At 41.9% G+C, this 26693-nt stretch overlaps 1 protein-coding gene across 1 annotated transcript in view; it reads left to right on the forward strand.

Moving 5' to 3' along the window:
• Positions 1–289: 289 nt before the first annotated feature.
• The window catches only part of LOC138787253 (uncharacterized), a 50238-nt gene continuing 23834 nt past the window's right edge, over positions 290–26693 (forward strand). The window contains exons 1-3 of the mRNA XM_069964466.1: positions 290–328; positions 6920–7022; positions 13716–13759. Of these exons, the coding sequence (XP_069820567.1) occupies positions 326–328; positions 6920–7022; positions 13716–13759 (150 nt within the window). The 5' untranslated portion in view covers positions 290–325. The remainder of the gene's footprint in view (positions 329–6919; positions 7023–13715; positions 13760–26693) is intronic.

Consider the following 26693-nt stretch of genomic DNA (forward strand, 5'->3'; position numbering starts at 1 on the left):
AAAAAAATCGTCTCAGTCCATCAAATACAAACTTCCACAGGTCAACTGATCCCTGATCCTGACGACTCACATTGGCTTATATTAGAGTTTCTATACTATAGACTAAAACAGCTGACTATACTATCCTGACCAGAGATGGAAAAAAAGAAATAAATGACATGAACAGAGCCTAACAAAACCTACACCAAGGTTATAAAAGGTGCTATGTTACACCTCCCAACTTTATTTGTTCTGCACTGTTTGAGTTGCTTGGTGCCTGTTTAGCAGCGTGATAGAAACACGAAGAGCGCCCAGAGGACACCTGTTTAAGCCAGAAGTCCTAAATATGGTAAGTGAAAGGAGTGCTGGCATTTAAAAGAAATACTGAGAAGCCTTTGCATATTGTTTTTCTGGCAGCCAAGTATCATTTTAAAGCTAGTTACACTTGTTTTCAGAACCTTTCAATGGCAGTCAAGTAGTGTCTAAGCAGTGATCTGCATCCACAGCACTATTGTTTTGTCTGACATTTTTTCCTTTGAATAGGACTACATTTCAGCTGATAAATATTGACAGGCAGACAGAAGAATGTATCTCTTCACCAGATGGAAACATTGTTTTTTTTTGTGTTTTTATAACATTGAATTACAGTGTAATTTGTACTAATGCATTTTAACTTTTTGCTATCAAAGTGAGAATATTTACACCGTACACTCATTACAGTCATTGGCATTACTACAGCAATAGCGAATGATGCCTAGAACTTGGGTTACATGAGGATGTTAGAGGAAGTGATGCTGGACCCTACATTATGGAGAACTTAGTTTGAAAGTCCACATATAATTCCATTGCAATCTTTGTCGGTTTCCTTGCACACGGGGCACATAATCAACAAGGAGCAATGTCACCATGGCTTTGTGGCAAACTCAGTGATGGATTTGCAATCAGAGGCACGTGAATCTACCCACAATTTATAATAGAATTAAGGATTAATTAATAATTTTGTAATCAAAATGATACAATTTTCGAATTGTGAACAATAGAACTTCCTATTGTATGACAGCAACCAGACATGAGGAACGGATAAAGGAAGTATACTTAAAAAAATTCTGTCATTTGATACTATTTGTAAAACCTCCTAACAGAGGTTGCCTAGGTGTTATGAATGTGGGTGTTAATCTTTACTTTGTACACTGGTACATTGGTACTACAGGTAGTGATGAGGATTTCACTACATTACAGGTGACTTGCAAAAGCATACAAATCAGCATGACTCATGCCTATGAATAGTTATATCCAGTTGGTCAGCTTTGACTATTAACATATATGCTAACACTGTAAAATCTAAAATTGCAGCTTTTTGTTTATTCTCTTTTCCCAAGAATTGAAAAAAAAAGTGATTTAAAAAAATGATCATATGTACCCCAATAGTGTAAAAGCAAAAAATTAACACTGTCCAATCTCAGAGCAAGCCTATGAATTTGGTGCTTTTGACAATCCAGTAATTACTAGATTTTCTGTCAACCCTAGTAAGTACAATTGTGAATTAAATAGGATGTATAATAGATAATAGCATACATAATATTCTTGGCTGCTTTGCAGCTCGTTCTCCAGATCAGTCGCGGTCTAAACACCCGGACCCTGACCAATCAAAACTTTTGACATGTGTCTCTAATATAAAATAAAAAAGTGCCTCTATGCCTCTGTTCACACTGTAGGTTGCATTCCACATGTGGCTAAATTACAGACAAACAAAAATTGCAACAGCAACCTACAGATGCAAGTGCTTACCATACATTCTTCCCCCTGGCGTACACACAAAAAAACTGCTCTATAAATAAAAAAAATGAGGATCTTAGCAAACCATTTGATCAAACAGAGTGTATCATGTTACCACATTAAAGAGGTAGTGCAGCGATAAGCTTTTTATATAACTTTGTCATGTGGTGCTTTTACCTGTCCGGTCATCTTCCACTTCAGCTGTCCCGCTCCCTGCCAGAAGTGCTGGATTTGACATTTTTTTTTCGGCGTGTCGACCCATAGGCCCGGTGGCCATTTCGTGTCAACACATCATCACGTGACATTTTCAGGGCTGGCCGAGCCATCGTCCTCTGTTCAGCCTGCCCTTGGCCCGCCTCTAGTTCCACCCCTAGCCTGGCCCGCTCTGTAACGTTGCTTGCTCGGCTTCTATTGCCCAAGCAATCTACACTGTATGTGACCGCCAGCAACCTATCACAACCCTTCTGGCGGGCATGCACTACTGTAAGGGAATCCCCAGCCTCTCCTGTAGGTAATCCCCAAGTGTCTCCGCTACATTCACCCTGTCACTGTGGAATCCTCACTATACATTACACAGTATCAGTGTGAATGCGCACACTACGGAGCGAGCGTAACTAGTTTAAGGGGCCGGGTAATGCAGGGGAGGGGGGTTGTTTAGGATAAGGATAAGGGTGGCAAAGCAAATGAGGTGGGTGGAATATAGATAAGGTGGTAGGGTAGGGAGGGCCGGGACTATGACGTGTGATGCGCGCTGCACCATGGGAATTCGGCAGCGCAAATCACACTGGCAAAAAAGAAAGTGTGGGGAATTTTGAAAATAGGGGTGCAGAACGGAAAGTGGTATCAGTGTCACTAGGGCCCTGGGAGTGTTTTCAGATACATGGTCCTAACTGTAGCATTCCCACACTAGCCCAGGAGAGGCGATTGCTAGTGTGAGAATGCTAGAGCAAGGACCAAATCTCTGAGGATACCTTAATGTGGTGACATGGTACACTCTGTTTGATCAACTGGTTTGCTAAGATCCTAATTTTTTTATATTTATAGAGCAGGTTTTCATTGTGTGTACACCGGGGGGAATATGTACGGTAAGCGCTTGCATCTGTGGGTTGCTGTTGCACTTTTTGTTTTTTGTATGTGTCTCTGACATGTCAAAGGTTAAATTTAATGACAGTGCCCATTTAAATAAGCAAAGCTTTTTAAAAATGTGTACGTCTGTAAATAATTCACATCAAGGGGAGTAAGCCTAACTATATTTGTAATACAGAATTGTTTATATACTTTCCACTTCATTGCTGCAAAAACATTTTCTAGTTAATTCGAATTCCTCCCACTCCCACCATCTCCTCCGTAGGTAAACAATCACTTGGATGAAGTCCACAGAACAGAGGAATCAGCCATTCTTCTAGGAGTATCGGGCTACAGTCAATGAGATCTTACTAAAGAAACATGCCAAGACTAGTGTGCCTTATTTACAAACTGTCAAATATTCACATTGTATTCACTCACTGTAATAATTCTTAAGTGAATTGAAAGAAAACAGTTACACTGTTGTGTTGTCTCAAATAGAGCTGATAAAAGACGCCTGTAAGACTTCTAACTGAGCACATCAGCAATGTGACACCTGTCATGTACACCACACCTGTAATATGCATGTGTTAATGAGCCTAATGGTACGTTTACACAGAAAGATTATCTGACAGATTATCTGCCAAAGATTTGAAGCCAAAACCAGGAGTGGATTTGAAAAGAGGTGAAATCTCAGACTTTCCTTTATGACCTGATCTCTGTTTAAAGTCTGTTCCTGGTTTTGGCTTCAAATCTTTGGCAGATAATCTGTCAGATAATCTTTCTGTGTAAACGCACCATAATGCTGGGTTCACACAGAACGATTAGCGCTATAACGCTATATTTTCGAATAACGAATTTTCGCTATAACGATCGCAATTGAGCGATAATCGTTCCGTGTAAACACAGCAAACAATCAAGCGATGAGCGAAAAATCGTTCATTTTGATCTCTCAACATGTTCTCAAATCGTCGTCCATCGTTCACTAAATATTCGCAGATCGCTTCGTGTAAACAGTCTTTCAAAGATTCACCCTATGTAAAAGATGGGCTTAAGCGATCTTAAAAATGATCGCAATAACGATTTTTCTTACGAATCTTCTAACGATTTTTCTCTGCCTAAATGCTGATCGTTATAAAAATAAAATCGTTGCTTCAAAACCGTTAATCGTTCGATTGGGCGAATTATCGTTCCGTGTAAACCCAGCATAAGGCTATGTTCACACTACGTGAACATCCGCCCGTTCCGTGACCCCGGCCAGGTCACGGAACAGCCGGTCACAGCCCAGATCATCATGGCCGGTACTTAAGTACCGGCCGGATGATCTTTTCTCCGCGAAGCTCTGATGCGGGCGCATTAGCGCACACCAGCATCAGAGCTTCCCATAGCACAGAGTGAAGCGAGCAGCCGGAGCCGCTCACTTCACTGTGTGAACTAACAGGTCCTTCTGCGGGCGGAATTCATTGAATTCCGTCCGCAAATAATGGACCTGTCAGTTGTTTGCGGCGGCGTATGGGAACCGGCAGGAGCGTATACGATGTGTGTACGCTCCGGCCGGGATTACATAGCAATTAATGCTATGTTCCACCCGGCAAATCTACAGCTGTAGTTCTGCGGCGAGAACTACGGCCGTAGATTTACGTAGTGTGAACATAGCCTAAGGGTGCGTTTACACCTGTGGTGGAGGTAATATTAGTAGCCTCTGTCATAGGTTCTATTAAAAAAAAGGATTTTTCCAGTAAGATGGCAGAAACCAATAGACCCCAATAAAGTCAGTCAGGTCCGTCAAGCGTTGTTTGTACCCAGCATGGATAAGATTTGCAGATGCTGTTTTATAATTGTCCTTTTCCAATGACAGTGTGAAACAATGGAACTCATGAGGCAGATGTGAACCAAGCCTAAACAGGTTTATTTATTATGACACATCAATCGACAAGAGACTCACTATTCTTATACCCTTATTTCTATGCTGACAGTAAATGTAAGAGTGAGGGAGTGCATAGAGACGGCCACATCTTAATGAAACACTTTCGTAAACTAGGGTTTTTTTTTAACTCATTTAACTTATTTATGGGAAACAATTTTTTTTTTTTTTTTTTTTTGGCAGTATTTTTTTTCCAGCAGTTTTAGTTCTACAAGCAGCCAGTAACCAGGCTTCAATCTACTAGATAGCAGGGGAAACTATTGTCACTTTACTGCTGCTATAAGAGAAAGATGTTGCCTGTAAGGTAGTCTTATAAAAAAAAAAAAGTAAAAAAAAAATATTTCAAATCAACTTGGGTCAGAGATTTGCAATTAACTTTTAAAATCTCCATTCTTCCAGTACTTATAAGTTGCTGTATGTTCTGCAATAAGCAGTGTTTTCTTTCTGGAGAGCAGGAGAGTTTTTTTTTATGGGGATTTCCTACTGCTCTGGATGGTTCCTGTCACAGACAGAGATATCAGCACCGTGGCAGACTGAAAAGAATATCACTTCCTGCAGGACATATAGCAGCTGATAAGTACTGGAGAGTTTTAAATATAAGTAAATTACAAATCGCTGGCACCAGTAGATTTGAATATTTTTTTTGCTAGAGTACCTCTTTAAGGCAGGGTGATATTTTTTTTCAAAATCACCAAAATAAATGCATATATTATGCAATTATGCAATTTTTTGGTAAAAACATTTTACTGCAGTTTGCATGGTAATCCTCTTTATCTCTAATAATTGTCATAGCTACCCAATTATGGCTTTGTTCACACTCCATTTTTGCAATCTTATTTTTTATCCCTTTTTTTACAAAAAAGGGATGAAAAACTATTAAAAAAAACATGCATTTGTGTGCATCCATTTTGATCTGTTTTTCCATTGACTTACATTATAAAAAAAACGGATTAAAACAGACCCTTATTTTATAATGTACACAAAAACGTAGTCAACCACATTCGTTTTTTTTTATAATGGAAGTCAATGAAAAAATAGATCAAAACGGATGCACACAAATGCAAGTTTTTTCATAGTTTTTCTTACATTTTTTGCCAAAAAAAAAAATGGATTGCAAAAACGGATTGCAAAAACATTGTGTCGACCCAGCTTATGCTACTAATCGAGAAGCAAATATCTTCATACATATTTCCATAACACTGCTACTGACCAAATCCTGTATGCCGAGACCAATATTACCAATAATACCAGCATGAAAGGGGCTCATAATACTAACACACCATGATCACTGCCATTACCACTATACTGGTACTGACCAAATCCAGTATACTAAGACCAATATAACCCATATTACCAGTATACAAGGAGTTGATCGGACCCGTAGACCATTAATGACACAGCACAGTACTGTTTCATGCCACTGTTAGTAATGGCAATCTCTCTGTATCGGCTATTATCAGTGGCTTTCTCCATTCACAGCTCATGCTTACAGAGCATAATTGTATGGTATTTGCATGAACGCGCTAACCCAATTTGTTCACACTTGATTAAAAGCTTACATTTGGGGTATGCTTCGATATACTGGCACCCTTGAAAGGTACACTGAGTTCAGTGGACCATATGTTTGGTGCATTTTAGAGCATATACTGTTAATTTATGGGACTCATCGTATATCTATATGCAATGAGGAACAATTCCCATTTCTTACATAAATAAAATAACACTTTGTAGCGGCATGGCTTCCAGCCTTAGTCACATCACTATAAGCCTGTGTCACCAATATTACATCCTAGATTTTCAAAGATTTTTTATGAAATCTTGCTGTTGACATGTATACGTCCACAGCAATGAGATGGGACCGAGCTGCATTACCAGGCACAACCACTACAAAAGGGACACAACCTGGTTAACAGTAAAGATAAATGTTGAAAAGAGGGCACTGAAAATCAACCCCCCCACTAATCTCATATTGAAAGTCTATTCTTAAGATTCTCAATTTTGCATTCCTAGAAACTCCCTTTTAATACTATTTGTTGTAATCCACTTTTCTATTGAGAGTTCCGAAAGAATAGGTAGAATAATTTTAATATAAACCAGTTATTTAATCATGCATGATATATCATTTTTGTAATCCCATTTAACATGTTCATTAATACCCTATGATTTTTTAACCAGGAAATGAAGAATTACATAAAAGATCACAGGAAACTAAAGCAACTGACGTTTTCAAAACCATTTCTATCTCTGAACAGCAGCAGTGTTGTGCAGCCACTAGCAGGTAATTTGCTAGTTATAGCAGTCACACAGATAGTATATACAAGCACTTGGGGGGGGGGGGGGGGGGGCTCCTCAGTGCTGGGCCTCAGTGCTGTTTACTGATAAAAGTGTATTCAAGGAGAGCTGAAAAGAGAGTGCTGAGCATCAGCCACTGTTGCCTTTGGTGGTGCTTGTTGGTGGTGGTGGTGTTACAGGATGGGCAGGTGTGACTGGTACAGTGATATGCCCATACTACTTGAATAACATAACATTATTAATGCAGTCGTTGTGCCTCTGCATGAACAACACAGGCATCATTTCATCTTCATGGATGACATTGCCTCCAGCTCACCAAGGTGGTATCATTAGGGAATGGCTGCTGTAGACTGGGATACCACAAATAAAGTGACCTGCACTTTCTCCAGACCTGAATCCCATAGAAAACCTGTGATCAGCCAAGTTGCCATGCAGAGGCTTATAACTCTGTACCCCAGAACCTCAATGACCATTGTCGCCATGCCTCAGCAGACAATAAGTCAACTTGTGAACAGTATGACATGTTGTTGTCAAGCTGTAATTAATGCTCAAGGACACATGACAAGTTATTGAGACATAGACATTTTGTTGGAGTATACCCACCACTGTTGTTGACGTTTGTTTCAATAAATTGTTTCAGATGAGAAAATAACCATTGCATGAGTCTACCTAAATGCCCTACTTTCATGATATATCACTGTAGTGTGAACCTTACGTTGTCCATAAATTTCACCCACAAATTCATATATAAAATACTGTACATATACAAAACTGAGGTGCAGGGTCAGCTGCAGATTTTTGAGGGCCTTTGGGCGATTTCTTTAGGCCCTCCCCAGCCTAAAAATAGCAATCTGCCACCGCCCTGTCCGGAAGCACCAATTTTGATGCTCCAGGACTACTGGTACGTGGCTCCTCCAAGTACCACTGGTGTGGGGGGTAGTAGGGGAATAATGGGTTGGTTAGTGTTAGCCATTACACCAGGGCCCGACTTAGTAATTGATGCCGTCTATCAGACAGCTTCCACTACTAAGCCTGTAAAAAAAAAAAAAAAGAAATAAAGACACAACACAATTGAGAAAAGTGTTTTATTAAAAAAATAAACACCCCTTGTTGACCATTTTATTACGAAAAAAAAAACAAAACACAACACTGCTCATCAACGTAGCCCACCGAATCCACTGCAATCCTCTGGATACCCATATTTGAAAAACAAAAAGAAAAAAACACTAAAATAGGGAGCAGAACACCCATGATTTTGACAGGTGTTCTGCACCTTACTAAATGTGGCCCTCAGGGGGTTAAGTGAGGTTGCATGGCACTATACCCATTCCAGCAAGGAAGGGGGTTAGATGCCCCCCTTCCTTGCTGGGATGGGTGCAGTGCTGGGGGGAGGAACTGTATACTCACTACTGGCGTCTTCATTCTTCACCAGAGCCTGGCACAGTGAGCTAGAAGTGTGCTGTGCTCTGGCTCCTCTAACCTTTCAACAACAAATCAGTGGCTGCAGCCAGGATAATGCTGCAGCCGCTGATTGGCTGAGAAGACACTGCACAAGTGTCCTCTCAGCCAATCAGCAGCTGAAGCAGTGTCCCTGCCCAGCCGCTGATTACAAGAAGACAGGGAGAAGACTGGGGGTCTTAAAGTGTATGTACCACAAAGTACATTTGCTTTAAGTGTTGTACATTAATAGAACAGCGCCAGCGCGGGGAAGCCAGTTCCACAGTCCTTTTTGTTGAACCATGGCCCAGTTCTTACATTACCAAGCACCTACCCACAGGGCCGTATTTACCACAAGGCACCCGTGGTCTGGTGCCTAGGGCAGCATCTTGCAGGGGGGCAGCACCAGGGAGCAGGGGGACAAAAAAAACTAATTTTTTTGTTTTTATTTTTTTAGTTTTCCTCCTCCCAGTCAGACTTGCCAGTAAATCTGGTGTCTTTTCCAGGGGGGTGGGGGGTATGGTGATATTGGTCAGGTCTGGTATCGCCAATAGGTGCGTGTAAATGGGGCGTCTCCAGGTTTAGTGCCTAGGGCAGCAGAAGCTGTTAATACAGCCCTGCCTGCCCAGGCTGAAGCACTGGAGGCAGGACGGCCCACCTCCAGTGGGAGGAAATCCCCACCCCTCTATGATGAGGCTCCATTGATTCTAAAAAAGGACCATGGCACCGGCTTCTCTGCATCGGCACCATTCTATTCAAGTGCAACACTTGAAGCAAATGTGAATGGTGGTACATTCGCTTTAACCATCTCCTGGTGCCACCCCCGGAACAGAACACAGTCTGGCCCACAGGGGATTTATTAAACTCCAAGATTGTGGTGTTCAGCAATGAAGACCATGCTTAGGTAAAAACACTGACCTGAAAAATGCTAAAAGTTGGGAAAAAAAATACATTTACACATAAAGTCAAAAACGTAAAAGGACCCTAAGTTATGGTGTTGTCAGGGGCATAGCTAGGGGTTCAGCCTAGGGGGGGCGAGTGATTCTGAGTGGGCCCCCAACCCATAGGGAACCTCAGTAAATGACAATGCTTTCCAAATAATAAAGGGTATTTTCTACTACATTATTCATAGTGAACAGGGACTGAGAACAGTGGAAAAGACTTTCACGTGTATAACCATATAAAAAAGGGGTTATCGAGCATTCCCAGAAATGGCGCCACTCTCCACAAAAGATTTGATGTGGTAGTGCAGCCCAGTTCCACTAAAGGGCATACCTGCGGTACCAATGGAGTAAATGTATAGTACAAATACTGGGTAATAACAATAAATAGTCCCATGCAGTTTAGGGCAACTATACTAAATAACCTATATACAAAAAAGACAAACTAAATGGAATAATTACTTTATTAATTCATAGAAACAATACATGACAATACATTAAAAATGTAGGAGAAATCAGCCCCAATAAGCATGGTGTACAGGGTATATGAGAGCAGACAACATATGCCTCCATGTAGTATTTAGACCCAATTTTAGCCCTCATATAGTTCACAGGGTCCCTGTATGCTCTCATATAGTAAAAAGGCCACCATCTATACCCTAATATAGTAGATTATCCCCCCCTGTTTCTCCATATAGAAGATAGACCCTCCCTGTGCACCCCCATATAGTAGTCAGGCCCCTCTGTACCTTCATGTTGAAGTTCAGCTTCTCTCTGCATCCATATAGTAGTTAGGCCTTCTGTGCCCTCTGTTTCCCTGCTCTCTGAGCGCATGAGTTACATCACTCTAAGGGAGGGAACGGCCTCTTGTGATTGGCAGGGTGGAAAGCCAATGCTCTCCTCGCCTTGTCAATCACCCTGCTGCATTCACCTGTATGTTCTCCTCGCATACAAGCGTATACAGCTAAATGGTCATACACAACATTCGGTAGCCGTGTGGGCCCCCAGGAGCACTGATTGCTGGCCAGGGGCCACCTACAGCCAATAGATATTTGTTAAGTCTGTCTTCAAAAGCAATAGCTTTTGCGGACAGAATTAACTGGCGAAATCTTCAGTGGGCCCCCTGCCTGTGCGGCCGCCCCCTCTGCCCCCACCAAATTACGCTACTGGGTGATGTTATGGTTCCACCAACAAAGCACCTGTATGTTGGCTGTTTCACATTCTCTACACATGAATCATGTCTTTTCCTGATGCAACAATAGAGGCCAGGAGCAATAAAGGGACCAAGTTCAGCATGACCCTTCAATAATTGCTAGTTCTCCATTTCACACTATATAACTCAATAATATGACATGCAATAGAAAAGGCTAAGTTTTTTTTTCTTGTATGGGCCTATAGAATCCTATAGGCTCCACATATCACACATATCACAAAGTGCATTAGACCAATAAGTGCCCACTTTTACAGAACATGGTCCTAGCTATTTAATATGCTGTTACTCATTAACAACACAAACTGCTAATTTTATGTGCTCGCAAAGTGATCTGTGGTGAAAGAGCAGAAAAATAATTTTAAATGCCATATTGAACATATCAAAGGCAGTGAACCTATATTTTAAGGAAAATTATACAATATAATTTATGTATAAGCGTTAAAGGAGTGGTGTCACAAAGAAAACTAATGATGATCTATAGTGATGCATTATGTTAACAGAAACATATTTCAAATTTACAAGTATTTCTTAAAATATATCATTTAAGATATATAGGCTCGCTAATCTCCCATGTGCTACTTAGTTTCACAACCATTTGCCTTTGGTAACAGCCCACCAAGCATCCACTAGGTTGGCCCACTCATGCTCAGTTAAATCACAGTCAATTTGTCCCATAAGTACTGGAAGTTTATTTTCACTTCAAATTCAAGCAAGAGGTATTTTGGGAACAAGTCTGTACTGCTGCATGGCACCAGCAGAGTCACAATTCTGAGAGAAAATCAGGATACATAGGGAAGAAAAATAGTACAACCTTAAAGTGTCACTGTCGTTACAAAAAAAATTGACATGTCATATCGACAAAAGTTTTGATCTGTCTCGGTGTTCAGACCAGTGCTGATCGGGAGAACGAGTCGGGAGAAGATGCGCTGTAGCGTGTCCACTTTCTGCTCTGAGTTAGAAAAAAAAGTCGGACTTTTAATGGCGCTCTATAGAGCCTGACTCTCTTTTCTAACTTTGAGAGGGAGAGGACACCCTGCAGCGTGGTCCACTCCCTGCACTTCCTCCCGAACGGTACAGGTCTGAACAAAACTTTTGAAATGTCTCTATGATATGTCAAATATTTTTGGAATGACAGTGACACTTTAAAGTGTCACTGTCATTAAAACAATTTTTGCAAAAATTCATAGTACAGGCAATTTTAAGAAACTTTGTATTTGGGGTTTATTAGCCGAAAAATGCATTTTATCATGAAAAAGCAGTTTGAACCTCTCCCACCTGTCTTCATTGTTCTCTATGGAGAGGGGAGAGATGAGGCACCAAAACAGGACAACAAAGTGTAATTTACAACTACACCAGGCTCTCTCCACTGACCTTTCTGACCTCTGAATAGGGTCTTTCAGCGGCTCCCTGTGGAGTAATCCTTTGTTCTCTGCTCTCTGCCGCAGACTAATCTTCCTCCTCCCCCCTCCCCTCTCCATAGCACAGGCAGGATCCGACTGATGTAAAACAGTCGAGATTTCCTGATTCTGAGTAGTGGATAAGAGGGGCGGGGGACCTGGGGAAAGACTTTTTAAATGCAGATAATGGCATATTTGCCTTATAAACCCATTAACAGCGTTTCTTAAAATCGCCTGGACTATTGATTTCTGCAAAAAAAAAAAAAATCTAACAACAGTGACTCTTTAAGACCCTTTCTCTTTTTTTCACATTTTGTTGTATTGCAGCCTTGTTCTAAAATATACCAAATTCAAGGCCTACCCTATTATACTTCACTCAATGCCCCATAATGACAAAGTGAAAACATAATGTCAGACATTTTTGAAAAGGAAAAACTAAAATATACATTAACATAACTATTCAGACCCTTTACTCAGTACTCAATGTGGGAATAAAGCAGAGGCATTTGTGGATGCAGCCTGTGAGACAGACTGTGCTCCTCCAAGAATGTGACTGCAGCCTGTGAGACAGACCCTGCACCTCTAATAATGTGACTGCTGCCTATGAGACAGATCCTGCATCTCTAATAATGTGACTGCAGCTTGAGAGACAGACCCTGCACCTCCAATAATATGACTACAGCCTGTAAGACAGATACTGCATCTCTAATAATGTGACTACAGCCTATGAGACACCCTGCACATCCAACAAAGTCACTATAGACTGTAAGACAGACCCCTGCACCTCTGATAACGTGACTGCAGCTTGTAAGACAGAGCCTGCATTCTAATAATGTGACTGTAGTCCATACTGTAGTAGCGACTGTAGATACAGGCTGTGCTACTCCAGTAAAATTGTATCATGGTAACTGGCTAATCAAGTACACAATCTGCAAGAGTTTTTTTTCCAGATATCTTGAGAATGGTAGGTCCTATTGCAGTGTACTGGTACCCATTTCCCGGCTATTGTATGAGTAGGGTGTGGCTGTAAAATACTTTGCTTTGCACTCTAAACTTTTTAGGTATCGTAAATTCTTTGTTTGTGCTGCTGCTACACACTGCTCACAATTTTTCTGTACGCACTGCGAGGATACATTCTGGCCCAAAATCTTCTGTGCACCTTGAGTTAATAAGACTAAGAAACTAACCATATATGACTAACTTCTGAGGAGTGGAAAATAACATCTCAAGAAAAATACAGTGTGAGGCTGGGTTCACACACAGTATATTTCAGGCAGTATTTGGTCCTCATGTCAGGTCCTCATATCAACCAAAACCAGGAGTGGATTAAAAGCACAGAAAGGCTATGATCACATAATGTTGTAATTAAGTGGATGGCCGCCATTTAATGGCAAATATTTGCTGTTATTTTTAAAACAATGGCCGTTGTATTGAAATAATAGCAGTTTCAACATTATGTGGACATAGCCTTTCTGTGTTTTTAATCCACTCCTGTTTTGGTTGCTATGAGGACCTGACATGAGGACCAAATACTGCCTGAAATATACTGTGCGTGAACCCAGTCTAAAAAAGCTTTTTATTGATCCTTAGATATTTTGAATTATAAGATGTGTTAGTGTTCTAATGTTATTTATTTACTTCACAAAAGCTAGATTTACATTTAAACCTTCATCCTTATATCTTCCCCATAGGTGTTCAGATGAAAGATTATAAAAATGTGGCAAAAGTCATTGTGGTAAGGAATCACCTACTGTATGTTAAAGTCAGTCATCTTCTTTTTTCTTTTTCTTTCCTAACCCCTATTTCCTTTTTGCTTTCCCCAAGGCGGACAATGTAGGGTGGGGGGTGGGATGGGGTAAGGTGGTATTTTTGTGAAGTTAAGAGAGATATGGTTATTTTGGTGTCTTTTTGAATTATTGTTGTTACTCCTTCTTCTTTTTAAGATTATGTAAGTATTGTAATGGGATATATATTGTAAAAAATGTAAATAAAAGTAAAAAAAAAAAAAAAGTCATTCATCTATTCTTAATGATTAATGATACAAGATGACTTGTTATTGTGATGCTTATAAATATTCCAATCTGTGTAATTTCATAGAAAAGTACATGTTAACTCACCCCCCCCCCCTTTCTGGAGACCAAAAATTCCTTCCATACTTGTCATCATCTTTTCTCCTACCCCCAGTTTTAATCTGCTACTTTGTGTTGAAGACACAGGAAACTGTGTGTAAGCTGTTCTCTCTGTCTCCTTTCTTACAGCTCCCTTGCTGGCTGATTCTGCAGGGTTAAAATGAGGTCAAGTTGCTGATGTCCTCACTGTGATTAACCGTCCCAGCATTACACAGTGCAGATACAGGCATCTCGGGACGCTAATTAGCTGTGTTTACAGAGAGACGGAGAGAGAGAAGTACACATGCTGTGTCTAAAGCACAAAGTCGGCTTATAACTTGGGGAACAAGATTGAAACAAATTGTTAGTCTCCAGGAGGGGAGATGAGTCAACATGTATTTTACCTGAGCAGAATACTCCTTTAAAGGAGAAGTCCAGCGGAAATGTTTATTAAAGTATTGTATTTTCCACCAAAAGCTTTACAAATTACCAATATACACTTATCACGGGAAATGTACATAAAGTGGTTTTTTTCCCCTGTACTTACTACTGCATCAAGGCTTTACTTCCTGGACAAAATGGTGATGTCACGACCTGACTCCCAGAGCTGTGCGGGCTGTGGCTGCTGGAGAGGATGATGGCAGGGGGACACTGAGGGACACAGGGCACTGGGGGGACACTGAGCATCCCTCTGCCATCATCCTCTCCAGCAACTACAGCCCGTACAGCTCTGGGAGTTGGGTCGTGACATCACCATTTTATCCAGGAAGTGAAGCCTTGATGCAGTAGTAAGTGCAGGGAAAAAACACTTTATAAGCATTTCCTGTAATAAATGTATATTGGTGATTTGTATAACTTTTGGGGGACAGTAAAATACTTTGATAAAAATTTTCGCCAGACTTCTCCCTTAAAAGCAGGTGAGTAGATTTGCCCTGCTGTGCAGGAGGTAGCACGGCACTTGTCCAGGAAAGTTGGGAGCTATGGTATGCTTTTATTTCAAGCCTACTCCAAAAAAAAAAAAAAACCTGCAAAATCAAGCTAGGGCTTTTTTTCAGAGTAGAGCTTACTTTGAGGAATTAAGGTATATAAAATTTAGGGACATCTTCAGAAGATACTCACGCACCGCCGCTCTCCGCCCAAAGAATTGACATATCAATTCTTTGGGCAGAGAGTAGAGGTGCACAAGGCATCCCACTCAATGAGATAAGAAGAATTTCAAGGGGCATAAGTGGCGCAGGCTCTGTTTGGAATTCCATCACTTTTACTCTTATTTTACTTTCTTTTTTTCTATGTATTGTATGTTGTGAAAATATACTAAATAAGGAATAGATCAGGCCCCCTTCACACGTCCGGAAAAACCACCCGGATTTCCTATCAGGAAATCCGGACGGTTTTTCGGACCCATACACTTTAATTAGGCACGGACACCCTTCCGGATTTCTCCGGAAGGGCGTCCGTTCCGGAAAAATGATCCGGAAAAAATAGGACATGTCCTATTTTGTCCGGAATTCCGGCCCGGACGCCCCCATAGAAGTCTATGGGAGCGCCGGAATCACGGGCACTTTCCTGATGTACATCAGGAAAGTGGCCGTGATTCCGGATTGCCTTCTCACCCCCACCGCCTATACCCCTCTCCCCCACAACTCACCCTGCACCCGACTCTTCCGTCCTCCTGCTCCCTGGTGCCGCGCGTCCCTGGAGTGCACCGGTCCTGCTGCTGCCGCCGCACCTGCCCTCAGGTTGGCGGCCCCCGCCCGGCCCCCTCGCTTGGCGACAACCGACGGAAACCCCCCCCCCCCCGACTTCAGGTTGACGACCCCCCGACACCCCCCCCCCCTACCGGACCGCCCCCAACCGCCAGCATCGGCGGCCCCCGAATCTCGGCCGCCCCGCCTTGTCGCTCGCCCGATCGCTCACCCAGCAGCCCAGCAGAAGACCAGGACAGGTGAGATCACTGCTCTCGCTCTCCTCCCCCCCCCCCAAAGACGTAAAACTCCCACCCATGTCCTGTCAGCAGGGCATGTTGGGGGTTATACTTCTGCAACCTAGATGGCCACAGGCTGCAGAAGTACAACTCCCATCATGCCCATCTGACAGGTCATGATGGGAGATGTAGTTCTGCAAACTGGATGGTCACAGCTTGCAGAAGTATAACCCCCATCATGCCCTGCTGACAGGTCATGATGGGAGTTGTACTTCTGCAACCTGGATGGCCACAGGCTGCAGAAGTACAACTCCATCATGACCTGTCAGACGGGCATGATGGGAGTTGTACTTCCGCAAGCTGTGGACATCCAGTTTGCAGAACTACATCTCCCATCATGTCCTATTTTTACTTCTTCCATCAGGAAATCCTGAAGGTTTTTCCTGATGGTTTCCTGATGGTTTCCTGAAGGTAAAAACGGATTACTGTCAGGAAATCCTGATACTATCCTGATGACATTTAAGGCCTCCTGATCAGGATTTCCTGACAGTAAAAACTGACACGGACGTGTGAAGGGGGCCTCAGGTATTTTTTTAATCAAATCAAAACAAGAATATTCTCTGAGTACTCATGAGAAGATGAGAATTCATATTCACATTCACATCACTCCTTCATACAAATTTGGGGTATGAGGTTAAATCTGTAGGGCACAATCAAGCTTGCATGTACTATTGTTTGACAGTTGCCATTTCACAATATGTTGCTAAATAAGTTTATGGGTAGATACTTTCCTGCTTGGCTCAACTCAGAATTGCAGCTTTGCAGTAACATAGTAAAAGTGATGCAATATCACTAATAAATACTGTTAAAGCTACCCATGTAGCCATAGTGTATGTGTATATATATTTTTTTAATTGTTAATATTATTATAATAAAATTAGTATTTTGTGATCAGTACTCAGACCCATGGATATACAACTGTATCTGGGACCCTGTTTCTGGTAATGAAGCTAAAATGATTCAGCCTGGTGACTTTTATGTTTTATAAGGTGCCAGTGAGTGACTAAGATGAATATGGTATCCCTTACAAAATAAAAAAAATAAATAAAAAAAAGGTGCTGCAGAAAACCACAGTGATAGTCCCTAACTTAGACAGAGCGGTACACAGAATGAGGACAAGACAGACAAACAGAATAGCGCAAGCCGGGTTGTTGCTGGGTGGTGTAGTGCAACCTTAGGGCTCACCTTCTGTAACCTTCCTGTCACGGTGGGGTCTGAGGGTGCCGGGGCCCTCCTCTTCTCAGCATATACACAGGGGAATATCTTTAATAAGTCTTTACACAGTAGGGCTAAGTTCACACTATGTAACTGTGCGGCTGTATTTTTTATGCGGCTGTAAATGTGCGGATGAAAAAACGGCCGTGGGAAAAAATAGACATGCGGCTCAAAACATACGGTCATTTACTTTGAAATCTGGTTCAACTAAAAATAACAAATAAAATCTTAAGAAAGTGATGCAAACACCTCTGGATGCATCTGGGAAAGCAGGGAAACAGTTTACATGAATTGCTATTACCGGGGTTTGCGATCCTCTGCACTAATGCCGATGTCTCTCATGGTTAATCTATTAAAATAATAAAACACATTTTCGTTGTAATAAAGTGCCTTTCATTGTTCAATAATTAAATTTAAACTAATCCATCATTTTGCAATTAAATATACTGTTAAAATAAATAGATATATAAATAAATGTATATTTATATATATATTTATTTTTTGACAGTATATTTAATTGCACAATGATGGATTCGTTAGAATTAAATTATTGACCAACGAAACTGAATTTATTTAATCGAAAATGTGTTTTATTAATTAAATATTAATTAGTACAGGAGGGGGTGGGGAGAGCTCTATACTCACCCCGATGTGTCCTCTTCGCTGGTCCGCAGCACAATGAAGTCACTGTACTGCGGACCGGCTCATTATATGTGCGCTGAGCCGATCAGCCAATCAGCTGAGCGCACATATAATTCTAAATGTTTCTTCTAATAATTCTATTGTGATAACATAATTAGAAGAAACATTTGATGTTTTCATTAAAGTAAAGTGATGATTAGTACAGAATGCTCTATTGCCGGCAATATGAATTAACGGCTTATGGAGCTTCCTGTACTAATTAATATTTAATTAATAAAACACATTTTCGATTAAATAAATTCAGTTTCGTTAGTCAATAATTTAATTCTAACGAATCCATCATTGTGCAATTAAATATACTGTCAAAAAATAAATATATATATAAATATACATTTATTTATATATCTATTTATTTTAACAGTATATTTAATTGCAAAATGATGGATTCGTTAGAATTAAATTATTGACCAACGAAAGGGACTTTATTACAAAGAAAATGTGTTTTATTAATTTAATATATTAACTATTAGAGGCATCGGCATTCGGCATCATTGCCGGCTATTTTTGAAGTACTCCGTACGGACCGCCTGTCAATCCTCGGCCGCATGTCAAGCCGCAAACAATGGTCTTGTTCATTTTTACGGGTCCGTTTACGATCGGGCCGTAGATTCATACATAGTGTGCACTGTGCAGCCGTATATCCTATACTTTCCAGCGTACGCATGAACCACCAAAAATACCGCCGCACAATTACAGCCGCAAATACAGCCGCACAGTTACATAGTCTGAACCTGGCCTCAAAAAGTAAAATATGTTTACCAAATTATGCCAGAATAAAGAAGACATATTGGTAATGTGACTTAGTAACTAATTTATGTGCTACAACTTACTTTTTTTAGAAGCAGAGAATTTCATAGAAACATAGAAACATAGAAGATTGTCGGCAGAAAAAGACCACTGGGTCCATCTAGTCCGCCCTTTTAGTATTTTCTTCCTTATTATCTTAGGATAGATATATGTCTATCCCAGGCGTGTTTAAATTCTGTTATTGTAGATTTACCAACCACCTCTGCTGGAAGTTTGTTCCAGGTATCTACTACTCTTTCAGTAAAATAATATTTTCTTACATTGCTTCTGATCTTTCCCCCAACTAACCTCTCACTGTGTCCTCTTGTTCTTGAGCTCAGTTTTTTACTAAAAACACTCCCCTCTTGAACCTTATTTAGTCCCTTAACATACTTAAAGGTTTCAATCATGTCCCCCCTTTCCCGTCTTTCCTCCAGACTATACAGATTCAAATCCTTAAGTCTTTCCTGATATGGTTTATGCCTCACACCCTCCACCATTTTTGTAGCTCGTCTTTGGACCCGTTCTATTTTATCAATGTCCTTTTTAGGTGAGGTCTCCAGAACTGGACACAGTATTCCAGATGTGGCCTCACCAGAGCTCTATACAGCGGGATCACAATCTCCCTCTTCCTACTGGTTATACCTCTAGCTATACACCCCAGCATACGATTTGCTTTCCCCACCGCCTGGTTGCACTGGTGACTCATTTTAAGGCTTTCAGAAATCATTACCCCTAAATCCTTCTCTTCTGAAGTCTTTTCCAACACAGTACTGCCGATGTGATACTCGGATAGAGGATTCCTCCTCCCCAAGTGCATTATTTTACATTTGGAAACGTTGAACTTCAATTTCCACTGTTTGGACCACGTATCTAGCAAAGCTAAATCATTTTCCATATTACTGACACCTCCAGGAATATCCACCCTATTGCACACTTTTGTGTCGTCAGCAAACAGACAAACTTTACCTATCAACCCTTCTCCTATGTCACTTACAAACATATTAAAAAGAATAGGACCCAGAACAGACCCTTGTGGCACACCACTTGTAACCAGTCTCTGCTCAGAATATACACCATTAACAACAACCCTCTGATATCTCTCCTTCAGCCAACCACAAATCCACTGAACTATCCAGGGATTTAGTCCAATTTTCTCCAACTTCTCTATCAGCTCTTTATGGGGAACTGTATCAAAAGCATTGCTGAAGTCCAGATAGGCGATATCCACAGCACCACCTTCATCCAGCACTTTTGTGGCATAATCAAAGAAATCAATGATATTAGTCTGACATGATCGGCCCTCAGTAAAGCCATGCTGGTTTGGATCCATCAAATTGTTGATTCTTAGGTGATCCATTATCTTCTTTTTAGAAGAGTTTCCATCATTTCACTACTACAGATGTCAGGCTCACTGGCCTGTAGTTACTGGGCTCTTCTCTATTCCCCTTCTTGTGGATTGGTATAACATTGGCTGTTCTCCAATCATCGGGTACATCTCCTGTTAGCAGGGATTGGTTATACAGATCTGTCAGGGGGGGCAGCAATCACAGATCTGAGTTCTTTAAGAACCCTGGGATGGATCCCATCTGGACCCATCGCCTTATTCAGCTTTAAACGGGCAAGTTCCTCTGCAACTTCAGCCTCTGAAAATACTGGAGCCGAACCCATATAGCTGGAGGCAATGTTGTGTCCAACCATCCTGTGATTGTGAAGGCCGCCTTCTGAAAACACTGAGCAGAAGTAACTATTCAAATAGTCAGCGACCGCCTTATCTCCATCAATAGATGTATTCTCGCCATTCCTTATTTAGTAATGCTGCAGCCATTCTTCTTCTTCTTCCTGTCACTTATATATCTGAAGAAGGTTTTATTCCCCGCAGTAACAGATTTGCCATTTCCTCTTCTTTTGAGGCTTTAGCAGCATTTATAATCTGCTTTGCCTCCTTCTGTATACTTTGTACGTCTCTCTGTCAGCTTCATTCCCAGTCTCCTTATACTTCCTATACGCTGCCTTTTTTCCTTTTACAATGGCCTTAACCTCTCTAGTAAACCATAATGGATTCTTCTTCCTTTTACTTTTGCTAACTTCTCGTACATATAGTCTAGTTGCCTTTAATATGACATTTTTTAATTCTGCCCACTGAGTGCTCGCCCCCGATGTTTTATCCCACCCTCTTAATTCTTTATCTAAATACTCCCCCATTTTATTAAAATCTGTCTTCCTAAAATCCAATACTCTTGTTGTAGTATGGGATTGGACGTAGTCAGTTTGTACGTCAAACCATAGACACTGGTGGTCACTGGAACCTAGATTTTCTTCCACTCTAACTTCAGACACCCGATCCACATTAGTAAATACTAAATCTAGAATGTTCTCTCCTCTGGTAGGTGACTTCACAAGCTGTTTCAGAGTTGCCCCTGTAAGGGCCTCCATTCCATTCTTGCTTTTACATGTAAGTGCAGAAGGGATATTCCAATCCACATCCGGCATGTTAAAGTCGCCCATAACTACAATGTCCCCCTTTAATGACATTTTAGTAATTTCATCCATCAGCATATTATCATAGTCCTCGCTTTGCCCCGGAGGCCTATAGACAACACCTATCCTAATAACAGATCCCTCTTTGGACTGCAAAGTTCATAAAATGCAAATTTTTTTTAATTTTTCATGATATTTTGATGTTTTTCACAAAAAACACACAAAGTAGTGACCAAATTTTGCCACTAACATAAAGTGCCATATGTGACGAAAAAACAATCTCAGAATCGCTAGCATACGTTAAAGCATCACTGAGCTATAAGAGCATAAAGTGAGACAGGTCAGATTTTGAAAAATTAGCCTGGTCATTAAGGCCCAAACTAGCTGCAGCACGAAGGGGTTAAGGACCGGGGCAATTTTGATTTTTGCGATTTTGTTTTTTCCTCCTTGTGCATAAAAGGCCATAGCAGTTGCATTTTTTCACCTAGAAACCCACATGAGCCCTTATTTTTTGCACCACTAATTGTACTTTGCAATGACAGGCTGAATTTTTGCATAAAGTACACTGTAAAAGCAGGAAAAAATTCAATGTGTGGTGAAATTGAAAAAAAAAAACACATTTTGTGTTTTTTAGTGGATATGTGTTTTTACACCGTTCGCCCTGGGGCAAAACTGACTTGTTATATATGTTCCACAAGTCGTTACGATTAAAACGATATGTAACATGTATAACTTTTCTTGTATCTGATGGCCTGTAAAAAATTAAAACTATTGTTTACAAATATACGTTCCTTAAAATCGCTCCATTCCAGGCTTATAGCACTTTTATCCTTTGGTCTATGGGGCTGTGTCAGGTGTCATTTTTCTGGATTTGATGCGACCAAAAATGCGCAATTTTGCACTTTGGGATGTTTCCGCGCTTACGCAGTTTACCGTACGAGATCAGGAATGTGATTAATTAATAGTTCGGGCGATTACGCACGCGGCGATACCAAACATGTTTGTTTATTTATTTATTTATTTACATTTATTATTAACCTGGGAAAAGGGGGGTGATTCAGACTTTTATTAGGGGAGGGGGCTTTTATTAATAATGACACTTTTTTTTTACTTTTACACTTATACTAGAAGCCCCCCTGGGGGACTTCTAGTATAAGTGCTTTGATCTCTCAGAGATCTCTGCAGCATAGATATGCTGCAGAGATCCATGAGATAGGCACTCGTTTACTTCCCAACTAGACACCAGGGATGACGCTGCAAACGGTAATCGGATGCAGCTGTCAACTTTGACAGCTGCATCCGATTACTGTATTAGTGGGCACGGCGATCGGACCGTGCCCGCTAATACCTGCGGTCCCGGGCTACAAGCGGCACCCGGGACCGCCGCGGTTCAGAGCGCGGCCGCCGCCCGGCCCCGCTCTGAACGTCCTTGCCGATGGCAGGGCGTAAATATACGCCCGCGGTCGTTAAGGGGTTAACCCTTTAACCCCTAGACGACCCTGGACGTACCTGTACGCCTTGGATACCTGTCCCCAGACCACCCAGGGCGTACAGGTACGTCCTGCGCTTTCCAGGGCTGCAGGGGTTACATATGCCCATATATGATCACAATGGCTGCTGCTTCACACAGCACACATGTGTATCAGCAAGGACCTGGGGAAATCGCTCCCCCCTCCCCTCCCGGATCGCTGTGATAGGCTGTTCAAACTCAACAGCCAATCACAGCCTTTCAGGTGGATTGTGGGAGTGATCCCTCCCTGCTAAGGTCCTTTCTGTCAGGAGAACTGGAGCACAGAGGGATCCACCTGAGTGAGCTGCTGCCCGTGCCCCCCTCGAGCCCCCTTGTGCCCCTGCTGCAGTTACCTGGCAGGGAGATCTGCCTCTCCCCCTGTTCCATCTGCCTGACCCCCTGTTCCATCTGCCTCCCCCCCTGTGCCATCCACCCTCCCCTTGTGTCATCCACCCTCCCCTTGTGCCATCCACCCTCCCCTTGTGCCATCTGCCCCCCCCCCCCGTTCCATCTGCCTCCCCCCTGTTCCATCTGCCTCCCCCCCTGTTCCATCTGCCTCCCCCCCTGTTCCATCTGCCTCCCCCCCTGTTCCATCTGTCTGACCCCCTGTTCCATCCACCCTCCCCTTGAGCCATCTGCCTCCCCCCCTGTGCCATCTGCCTTCCCCTGTTCCATCTGCCCCCCTGTGTCATCCTCCCCCCCTCCCGATCCACCTCTGTTTGCCCTTGTGACTCCCCCCCCCCATCTGTGCCAGCTTGTTGGTGGCATAGTGCATAGGCAGTGCCCTCTGTGTGCTGCCTGGCTGATCTCCTGAAAGTTCTGACTTTTTTTTTTTTCATTTTATTCTTTTACCTGGGCCCGTGCTGCCGCCAGTGGCATAGTGTGCAGGGAGATCCCGCTTGCAGCACCCTCTTTGCAGCTAGTGGTCCCCCTGCCTCTCTTTGCCCCAACTCACCTGCCCACCCTTGTGCCATCCTCCCCCCCCCATCTCTTTGCCCCCTGACGGTTCCTCGGCCCCCCTCCTCACCTGCCCACCCCTGTGCCATCCTCCCCCCTCCCCCGTCTCTCTTTGCCCCCTGACCGTTCCTTTGCCCCCCACCTCACCTGCCAACCCCTGTGCCATCCTCCCCCCTGTGTCTCTTGTTCTGATCAGTGACTAAGTGGGCACAGGTGTTTTTTTTTTGTAAAGTTACACACTACACATACACTACAAAACACACATAAATAAAGTTTTACACTTACATACCCCCCCATAACTAAAAAAAATGGCCCAACAGTTTTTTTTTGGTAGAAGAGGCATACGCTCTTATTGCCTCGGACACCGAAACAGCCAGTGAGGGAGAAGAGGAAGATCCCACCTTCCTCGTTTCGACCTCCTCCTCCCCCTCCCCTTCATCATCCAGCGATGATGAGACCCCAAGGCGTGAGGCGGATTTAGGAAGCTGGATTTGGCCAGATTGCAGGACAGAGCCAATGTTGAGTTTACAAAGCGCCAGTGTTGCCAAAACACTGAAAATCCCCCACAAGTGACCTCATTATGGAAATTACACCCCTCAAGGAATCTAACAAGGGGTGCAGTGAGGATATGGACCCCACTGGTGGAAGGCAAATAGGTGGAACAATGTGCTGTGAAAATGAAAAATTTCATTTTTTCCTTTTTACGACACATTATTCCACATTTGTACCTGTCACCAGTGGGTTCCAAATGCTCACTATACCACTTCTTACATTCTTTGAGTGGTGTAGTTTCCATAATGGGGTCACTTGTGGGGGGGTCTCTGTTTTGGCAACACTGGCGCTTTGTAAACTCAACATGGCCTCCGTCCTCCAATCTGGCCAAATCCAGCTTTCAAAATCCAAACTGCATTCCTTCCCTTTGGAGGCTTTCCTAGCACCCGCTTGGCATTTAACGTCCACATGTGGGGTATTTCCTTATTTGTGGGGAATTGCTCTATATGTGTAGCAGGTTTTTTTCTTTTTAACCCCTTGTGAAAATGAAAAATGCGAGGCTAGACTAACTTTTCAGTAAAAAAAAAAGTAATTTTTCATTTTCTCGCCACATTGTTTCTGCCACCAGTGGTGTCCATATGCTCACTACACCCCTTGTTACGTTCCTTGAGGGGTGTAGTTTCCATAATGGGGTCACTTGTGGGGGTTTTCCCTGTTTTGGCAACACTGGCGCTTTGTAAACTCAACATGGCCTCCGTCCTCCAATCTGGCCAAATCCAGCTTCCAAAATCCAAACTGTGCTCCTTCCCTTTGGAGGCTCTCCTAGCGCCCGCTTGGCATTTAACGTCCACATGTGGGGTATTTCCGTACTCGTGGGAAATTGCTATACATGTTTAGCAGGTTGTTCTCTTTTTTAACCCCTTGTGACAATGAAAAATTTGAGGCTAGATTAACTTTTTTGTAAAAAAAAAAAAAAAAAAAAAAAAGTAATTTTCTATTTTCTTGCCACATTGTGCCTGCCACCATTGAGGTCGATATTCTCACTACACCCTTTGTTACGTTCCCTAAAGGATGTAGTTTCCATAATGGGGTCATTTGTGGGGGGTTTTCACTGTTTCAGCAACACTGGCGCTTTGTAAACTCAACATGGCCTCCGTCCTCCAATCTGGCCAAATCCAGCTTCCAAAATCCAAACGGCGCTCCTTCCCTTTGGAGGCTTTCCTAGCGCCTGCTTGGCACTTTATGTCCACATGTGGGGTATGCCTATAAACTGCAGAAACAGGGCAATAAATATTGTGGTGCATTTCTCTGGTAATAGGTTTTCTATTATGAGAGAAATTGGATTACAATATAATTTGTGCACAGAAAATTGACATTTTCAATTTTCTTACACATTTAGCTTTTATTTCTGTGACTCAACTTAAGGGTTAAAAAACTTTTTGGAAGTGATTTTGAAAAGTTTAGGGGCCCCAGTTTCTGAAATGGGGTGATTCTTTTCTGAAATGGGGGGTTATAACATACAATCCCCTTAAATCCACTTAAAACCTCAACTGGTCCCTAACAAAATCTGACTTTGAAATTATTGCAAAAATTTCAAAAATCGCTAAACTTTTAAGCTTTCCATTGTCTTAAAAAATTGAAAGCAAGTTTAAAAAATGCTGCCATCATAAAGTAGACATATTGCTAATGTTATTTAGCATCTAATTTATGTGGTATAACTATTTTCCTTACAGGCAGAATATTTCAAAGTTAGAAAAATGAAAATTTTCACTTTTTTTCACATTATTTTGTGATTTTTCATAAGGATTCGCTATAAATATCCACTCAAATTTACCAGTAATATAAAGAAGAATATGTCACGAGAAAATAATCTCAGAATCATTAGGATATGTAAAAGCATCCCGACGTTATTAATGAATAAAGTGATACAAGTCAAATTCACAACATTTGGCCTGGTCCACTGGGTCATTTTGGGCTTGGTCCTCAAGTGGTTAAGGACGGGGCCAATTTTCGTTTTTTGCATTTTCGTTTTTTCCTCCTTGTGTTTAAAAGGCCATAGCACTTGCATTTTTCCACCTAGAAACCCACATGAGCCCTTATTTTTTGCGTCACTAATTGTACTTTGCAATGACAGGCTGAATTTTTGCATAAAGTATACGGCGAAACCAGAAAAAAATTCAAAGTGTGGTGAAATTGAAAAAAAAAAACCCTGCATTTCTTTTATTTGGGGGAATGTGTTTTTACGCCATTCGCCCTGGGGTAAACTGACTTGTTATGCATGTTCCTCAAGTCGTTACGATTAAAACGATATATAACTTTTCTTGTATCTGATGGCCTGTAAAAAAATTCAAACCATTGTTAACAAATATACGTTCCTTAAAATCGCTCTATTCCCATGCTTATAGCGCTTTTATCCTTTGGTCTATGGGGCTGT

Source organism: Dendropsophus ebraccatus, chromosome 3, assembly GCF_027789765.1.
Source record: "Dendropsophus ebraccatus isolate aDenEbr1 chromosome 3, aDenEbr1.pat, whole genome shotgun sequence".
NCBI classification, from domain to species: domain Eukaryota; kingdom Metazoa; phylum Chordata; class Amphibia; order Anura; family Hylidae; genus Dendropsophus; species Dendropsophus ebraccatus.